The sequence below is a fragment of the Vigna umbellata genome, chromosome 1, assembly GCF_029865625.1.
Source record: "Vigna umbellata cultivar VRB3 chromosome 1, Vumbellata_1.0, whole genome shotgun sequence".
Taxonomy (NCBI): domain Eukaryota; kingdom Viridiplantae; phylum Streptophyta; class Magnoliopsida; order Fabales; family Fabaceae; genus Vigna; species Vigna umbellata.
The window spans coordinates 68,099,990-68,107,708 of NC_142165.1; the positions used below are offsets into that span (position 1 = coordinate 68,099,990).

Consider the following 7,719-nt stretch of genomic DNA (forward strand, 5'->3'; position numbering starts at 1 on the left):
GACCCCCAAACCGTTGAAATTCTTCCTAACGCATAGGGTATTAATAACTAAAAAAATACCAATAACTAGAAGTTAATAAAAGTTACTTACCTAATTTATTACACTATACATGTTGGGTAAAATGATTTATTAAAATAACCTATACATATAAAAACACTTAAATAGACACATTAAGGGTTATATTTTTAAATCAAATTTGATTAAACTTTCTTGGTAAAAATACATTTTGGCTATTTGTAATTTAGTTTCTTTAAATAAATTAAAAATCTTGTAATTTAGTTAATTATTTTAATTTGTATATTTTTCGTATTGTTTATTTTACTATTACTTTATATGATATCTTAAATATTTCCAGTCAAGTATAAAATAAAAATGACACATTTAAATAAATGCTGTTTATATGATGTTAATTCTGTAACGGTCAAAGTATAATACAGCGTAAAACAAAAATTTAACAAATATTATCGTAAGAATAAAAGCGAAATGAAATGTTTTTAAATCAATAAAAAATACTAGAAACTAGAATTGTAGGTGGAGATATAAGTGGTAGCGTCCTTCTTAACCTAAAAAATTAGTGAACCTGTCCTAATGACTATATTTTTACTGTGCTGATATTTTTTTAATTTGTAAATCTATACCTTGACACTCTGAATATAAATCGAACTGTAATTTCCTGAGCAAATTCCATTATTTATATAGTTTTATTTTACAAAGTATTTCCCTGATACAAAATTTGTGAGCATGTGCAGTAAAATTTAGATAGGGAAGGTGGAAGAAATGAGTAGCGAAAGCAGAGCCCAGCCGAGAAACCTTGTAATAAATTTGAAACTAATAATATATTAAAGCGATTTGATTGAGAGAAATTGACAATGAAAGTAAAATTGTTGGTTTTATGGTTTGTAAAAAAGTGAGTAAGGTCCATTGGTGGTGACATTATGCAAACTAAAGAGAGAGTTATTTACAAGAAGCAGAGAGAAAATAGAGTTTTGGAGAAAAATGCAATGAATAGTGTTTTTGGTGTATGTTGTCTTATATACATCTATTAGCCATGTAAGAAAAAGAAAGGTGGGTTGCTTTAGTGCATTGGCAACCTTGATAAGGTGGAAGCAGAAACAACCAAACAGAGCCTATTATTGGTAATTATTTAGATCTAATATAGCATTCCAGTGCCATCTCCTTCATTCATCTCAATCAGTGAATGATTGGCATATAAAAAATTGGCTGGTTACTTCCTATATTTGCATAAAACTCATCATCTGAGATCAATTTCTCTGAGGATGTCAAGTTTCTCAAATGTGATCGAAGTTCTCACAAGCAACCTCAATGATAGATGGATGGCCAAAACCATAGTGAATCAGTTTGGCTGCTGCACTCACAAAATTCAAGTTTATCATAAGTAAAGTTTCAACTCCAAGTCAGCGTCACCTGATTCAGACATCACAATATGGGGCACATAACTTATTTGAAGGCTTTACAACAAATTTTCTGCTAATGTTTCTACTTGGCCATCGAAGGTTGTATTGTATTACACTTTTTCCATCAGAAAGCCTCTTTTTATTGTAGAGAGTTACACTTTTTGTCTCGTGTAAGTTGCTAATGTTTCTAGCTGACTATCACAAGAAATTCATGCAATAGGAAAATGGCAGAAAAATATTTGAAGACATATATCAGTACAAATCTCTCCATCTATACTTTTAAAAGAGGTATATAAAATAATTTGTACAAATTAATTTATAGATAAATTAGTTTATCGTTTTAGTTTTAAAAGTATTGATGGAGAAAGTTGTGGAAAGATATCATAAATAAAAGAAAGAAGAAGGTAGTGTGCTATGTGAAGCCAAAGTGCATTTTAGTGGAGCTTGCCTGGGCATACAACTGGTCATCAAACATTGTAACACCACAGGGCCCTGATGTGGAAGCCCAAGCATGGTGATTAGAATCAAAACCAGATCTCGGTGCTTCTAAACTTCCATTCACATGATAATCTACAGGATTTTCATGTGGATTCATCTCTGCATTTGGTTGAAACTTCAAATTATTCAGTAAATTAAAATTGTATGGAAGGTATGGAAACTGTCCATTCAATTGTAGTCTCATATTTGCAGTGCTGCTCAGCTCACTAAGAACCCCATTTTCTTGTGCCGAGTTAGACATCTCATTCTTCATACTTGAACCGAGATAACTCGCATAACTCCCAAAAGATGAACTTGCAGATCCCTCTACATCTCTGAGGATTTTCCCAATAAACGGTGTTACAAACTTAACACAAATCATCATCGTTCAAATTTATCAATCAGTTTTGTACCATAAGATATTCTTCAGTCATGCTTACTACTACATGAAGAAAAATAACTCACTTGTGGAGAAACATGGTTGAGTCCTCAGGTAAAACTATATTCTGGCTGTCACCATTCGTAATCCATGAAAGAGGTTGGAGATGCTGCTCTGCACTCATTCTAAAGGGAATATTCATTTCATTGAACTGGAAGATAAAAAATACTTTAGTCTTATCTCCTTTATCTGTGATACTGAAATCAATTCTGCAAAACAAAATTAATTATCAAAACAATTTTTTACCTGATTATTGCATTGCAGCGAGACAAGTTGATGCTTTTTTATGTTTTCCTGCCATCATGATATCAGAAGGAAAATTAACGATAATCTTAATTAGAACCGTGATGATAAACTTTACTCGAAGATTATGGTCTGAAAGCAAGAACAATTATACCTTTCGGGTTCGAATTTGATTTAGGGACTCCCTGAGTGAATTTTCCATCTGTCCTAGTTGTTCCACATTGGTTATTTTATCAAACTCAGTCCAACAACTGCATAATCAAATAATAAATAGTTTAATATTAGTGTAAAATTTTTACATTATTAACTGATCAAAAGTGCATTTTAGTGTGATTTTTAAAAACATCATCAACTATACACGAATGGGAACAACCACAGGTTGACATGACCTAACAAGGAATACCTCCCATAAAGACTAGGGAGGACATCTGATTATGAAGATGGGGGAAATATACCCTGCTATTTATTATCTGATCAATTATCTATTAAACTTTGTATTCAATTACACTCTTAATACATATATTAATTATTTAAAAAGAATTTAATAAAATTGCATTTTGATCTAAATATTTTAGTATTATCAATCAATTTGAAATCACCTTCTCAATGCTACTAAGAAAAATATTACATTTAAATAAAAGAAGTTGGAACTAAAGCAATAGCTTGTAAAAATCTAGCTGAAAAGAAGAAAAGACCCACCTTAATCTCTTGTGAGTCTCAGAAATTTGGGACTGCAATAACCTGGCTTGATTACTCAAATCCTGCCCAATGTCAGTCAGCGATTTATAACAACAACCCAAAATTCAACAGAGTAACGAATAATTTAATTGTGTGGGTACCTCAATATTTTGACTACTGTGACAAGGAAACAAGAAGAAGAAACGAATGTTTCAGTGCCAGAACTTATATAAATTATCAAATCTTTTAAAAGAATAGTTATTAAGTTAGTCTCAGAGTGACATACCTTGTGCCCAGAAATTCTTGTATATTTACATCATGGTCTAACTTCTTAAACGTTTTCTTCAGTGCCTAAATTTTCAAATGTACAGACATGTCATTAATATGAATCCCTTCAAAAAGAGAAAAAAATGAACCATGTTATCTGGGTATGGATTTTGAACTGAGTTGTTAGAAACGCTTACCTCAAGAGTCTCCAACTTCCTGTTGCAATAAATTGAAAAAGCCTTTTGTTAATTTATTGTATTACTTTCTATTACTTGGAACAAATACATTATATCATGTTTGTGTGAACTACCTTTTTGCCCTTTCCTGAGGAGTTAGTTGAGCAAACTTCGCAATAACTTCCTCTAAGTTACTAAATCCACCAAGAGGGGAGTAAAAATAATCAGGAAAATGGTAATACAACTTATAACTTTTCCAATAATTGCTCGTAAAATAACAAGTAACAGAAAGTTAATACCCATCATATACATATATATATATATATATACATACACACACATAATAGTGTACCATGGCATACTTAATATACAACATGGCTGGTTCAAAGCATGATAACTTTGATTTCTGGTCTTGGTTAAAGACAACCTCTGCTCTTTGGCTTATGTATACTCTAGATGTTTCTTGTACTCCCTTAATTAACATCCCACACAACAATACTTATTCCTCTACTGACATGCAGAAGTTAGAATGGAAAATTTAAATTAAATTTGTTTTTTCTTGTCATAAAAATGAAATAGAAATTGCAGGGCGTTGCAGTTGCAGAAACTTAGAAGAACAATATTGCAGTTGAACAGAAATTATGAAGCATGATCCAAACTATTACTAAAGATGGGTTTTTTATGTCAGTATGTCTTCATCCATCTAAACTATTACTATTCGGTAAAACTAACATCAATACACAGCTAGCTATGAATGTAATGTAACTATATATATATATATATATATATATATATATATATATATATATATATATATATATATATATATATATATATATATATATATGTTATGATATGATGAGAGAATTTGAGTGTTATTAGGGTTTACCTGCGTCTCCCCCTACATACCGAAGGCTTTCCATTTGGCGCAAACATGAGAAGTATGATATCTATGTCACACAATATAGATAATTCAGCAGCTTTTTTCATAATTCCATTTTTCCTTTTAGCATATGTTGCTTGGCGGCCATTGGTGTTCTCCAACCTCTTTATCTTTAGTTTTACCCTGCCCATCCTGCACATTATTATGTACATATAAACGTAGTTAACAACCACAATAACCTTAATTGTACGCATTATGCTGTATATATACCTTACTATTCACAGAAAAAGATTCCAAATATATATAGATCCTAGCTCCAAAAAGCACTTGCATTGCATTTTCTAGATACAAATTTCAACACACCCCATCTTACATGCTTTTGCCCCTAATGATTCACATACCAAAACCAATGAAGAACTTCAATTAAAAAGAAACAACATGACCAACAGTAACAACATGTGGCTGCGTGATTTGTATGTATACCCTTTATCAACGTTTTCGAATGTTGACAAGGAGAAAGACAGAATGTGAACAATATAGAAAGAGCTTTGCAAGAAAAAATAGAGAGAAAGAAGAATATAGAAACTCACGCAAACGAGGAAGTTGAATATAATAATAATAGTAATAATAATAATAATAATAATAATGTGAGTAAAAATTAAGGTTTAGAAGCTAAGGGTGTAGAATGTGAGAGGGAGAGGTTGTGAATGACAATGGCATGGCAATGGAAGATTCAAAGAGAGAGAGAAAGAGGGAGAAGAGAGAGAAAGAAGGAGAAGAGAGAGAGAGAGCTTACGTTAACATGTCTGGGAGACCGGTAAAATCGGTCATTGAAGCATGCAAGAGAATCGGAAGCTGAATAGCGTTAGAGATTTCGTTCCATTTATTCTCACCAACAATAACGAAACAGAATCACAACACAACCATGTCATCTTCGTTTACAACTTTACATCGTACCATTCGAAAACATGCACGTTAATATAAATCAATCAAATAAATAAAGGTTCAGTTTGTGTTTTTCATCCTTAAATTTTTCAAAAATTCACAATTTTTCCTAACCTTTTTTCTACAGTTTTAGTTTTTTTAATTTTTAATTAGTTACAAAATTTATCTTAATTTTTTTTAATTATACATAAATATGTTTAATTTTAAATTTAAAAATATATTAAATTACTATTAAATTATTTCTAGTAACAAATTTCAGCTACTTCTATTACTATTACGTAAAAAACGTCAAAAAAACATGTGTTTTTCCGTAGTTTTATTATGTCACGTTAAAAGTAACAGTAATTAAAAATAAATAAACTAAAAATTAAATTAAGTTCTAGAAAAGAAAAAAAAATTAAGGATTAAATTATGTAAAAGGAAAATTTGTGGACAAAATAACGTGCAATTAATTTTTTAAGTTCACATTAAAATTTTAAAAAAAGTATAGTTGTTGAGATATTGTAGCTTAGAAAATATTTACAAAGTAATTACAAAAATATTTCACTAATATTTAAGTTGAAGCATGAAGATAATATATATCTTAATAATAAAAAAAATTGTAATTTACTAAGAGATTTAGTCAAATATATGTGAGCTATTCGTCAATACGAATATAAAACTAGAATTAATTCATCTTATAAGGCATTACAAATAAAATAATAATCTATTTTAATAAGTTTTGTACATTTATGAAAAACTAGATTAACTTTTATATGAAAAGCAACTTACTTAGACTATTACAAAATAATTGAATAAATTGCATGAGACGCACCTATTGTATCCTTCAACAAGCCAAAAGGGATTTTAGATATTTATGTAGTAATTGATGAACCTCCAACCCATAATAAAGATGGAAGAGGGAGTTCATGGAAAATAAACATATTTTAGAAGAAAGTTTCTTTTCGTTCTTTCTTTTGCTTGGTTTAGTTTTGTTTTAAAATTTATGACTTGTGTTTTGTGTTTTGTAGGTTTGCTAATGATTTTTTTCTCTTTGAGGTTGCACATGCACACGAGAGAGAAAAACATATTTTTTGAAAATATCTTTTGAAGATTAGATGAGTCCCACAAAGATTTGGAGAATATCTTATCTTTTGGTTGTCTTAGTTTCTAAAATGTTATTTTTCTTTGTAATTATTAGGAAACCACTTCTTTACCTATTTAGGAGAGTTTCTCCATCACTTTCAGGGGTTGAATATTTTTTAAAGTAAAGTTATTAGGTTCAACTACATTTAGAGAATTAAGAGAGTCTCTTGTTGAGAGTTTTTGAACTCCTAAGTCTTATCTTGAACTAAGGTTTAAGTAGTGACATCACCACTTATCTATGGTGGCTTAGTACCCCAAGTGGGGTGACCACCTTTCTCCTCTTTCCCTTTATTGTCTTTCCATTTTTTATTCTATTTACCTTTATCTTCTTTTGTCCACGTTATGCTTCTACAATTTATATTTGCTTTGTTATTTTGTGTTCTTCCTTTTGATTATGTTGAATCTGTCTTCTCATTTTTCTCTTTGAATCTTTTTAAGTGAACCTTCACACTTATATAACTTAGTTATCTTAATATCTTCGTTAGATTTTTAGTTATCTTAATATCTTCGTTAGATTTTCTTAATCAAACATTGATACAAATACCTTATTCTCTTGAAATTCACAAAATGAACTCTTACCATTTGTTAATCAAAGCTTTGGTTTAATGAGATGTTTATCTTATTCTATTGTTGCCTAACTTTGTTCTTGTTTAGCTATCATCTTTTTTTGTCATCGTTGTTCATTGAGTTAAGTGTAATTTGGGGGCAGGTTGATCCCACAATAAGTTATAAAGAATATATTGTATGACATTATAAAAAAATTCAATTATTTAAGGCAATGTTATACAACTTAAAAATCAACAGAAAGATATAATAATGCCAAGGAGGTTTGAAGGCATTCTTGCAACTTAATAAAACAATTGATTGAGGAAAGAATATTTCCATGAGTGCTTTAAACAAAATATGATATTTGAAACATATATAACCATGATTATAAAGAAAACCGTTGACTTACTCGCATCTTACAGTGCTACTATACATTTGTTTTGATTGAATCATCTACTGTGTTTCGAATTATCACTGTTGCCAGATTCTAACAGAGAGGCTCCATGAAGAAATTTAAGGGCAGCC

General features: G+C 30.1%; 1 protein-coding gene across 1 annotated transcript; it reads right to left on the bottom strand.

The window, feature by feature from the left end:
• Positions 1–1,827: 1,827 nt before the first annotated feature.
• LOC124843681 (agamous-like MADS-box protein AGL30) lies at positions 1,828–4,769 on the bottom strand. The gene is made up of 10 exons (XM_088112918.1): positions 4,585–4,769; positions 3,830–3,889; positions 3,717–3,735; positions 3,539–3,603; positions 3,414–3,429; positions 3,274–3,335; positions 2,729–2,825; positions 2,578–2,625; positions 2,358–2,482; positions 1,828–2,230 (listed from the first exon to the last, which is right to left on the bottom strand). Exons 1-10 carry the CDS (start codon positions 4,767–4,769, stop codon positions 1,828–1,830), a joined length of 1,080 nt encoding a protein of 359 aa, XP_087969044.1.
• Between the last annotated feature and the right edge of the window lie 2,950 nt (positions 4,770–7,719).

Coding starts and splice junctions, on each gene's coding strand:
- LOC124843681 (XM_088112918.1), bottom strand. CDS start 4,769: ATGGGCAGGGTAAAACTAAAGATAAAGAGGTTGGAGAACACCAATGGC. Junction 3,890..4,584: donor GTATGTAGGGGGAGACGCAG/GTAAACCCTAAT, acceptor TGGTGGATTTAG/TAACTTAGAGGAAGTTATTG. Junction 2,826..3,273: donor GAGACTCACAAGAGATTAAG/GTGGGTCTTTTC, acceptor TTGATTATGCAG/TTGTTGGACTGAGTTTGATA.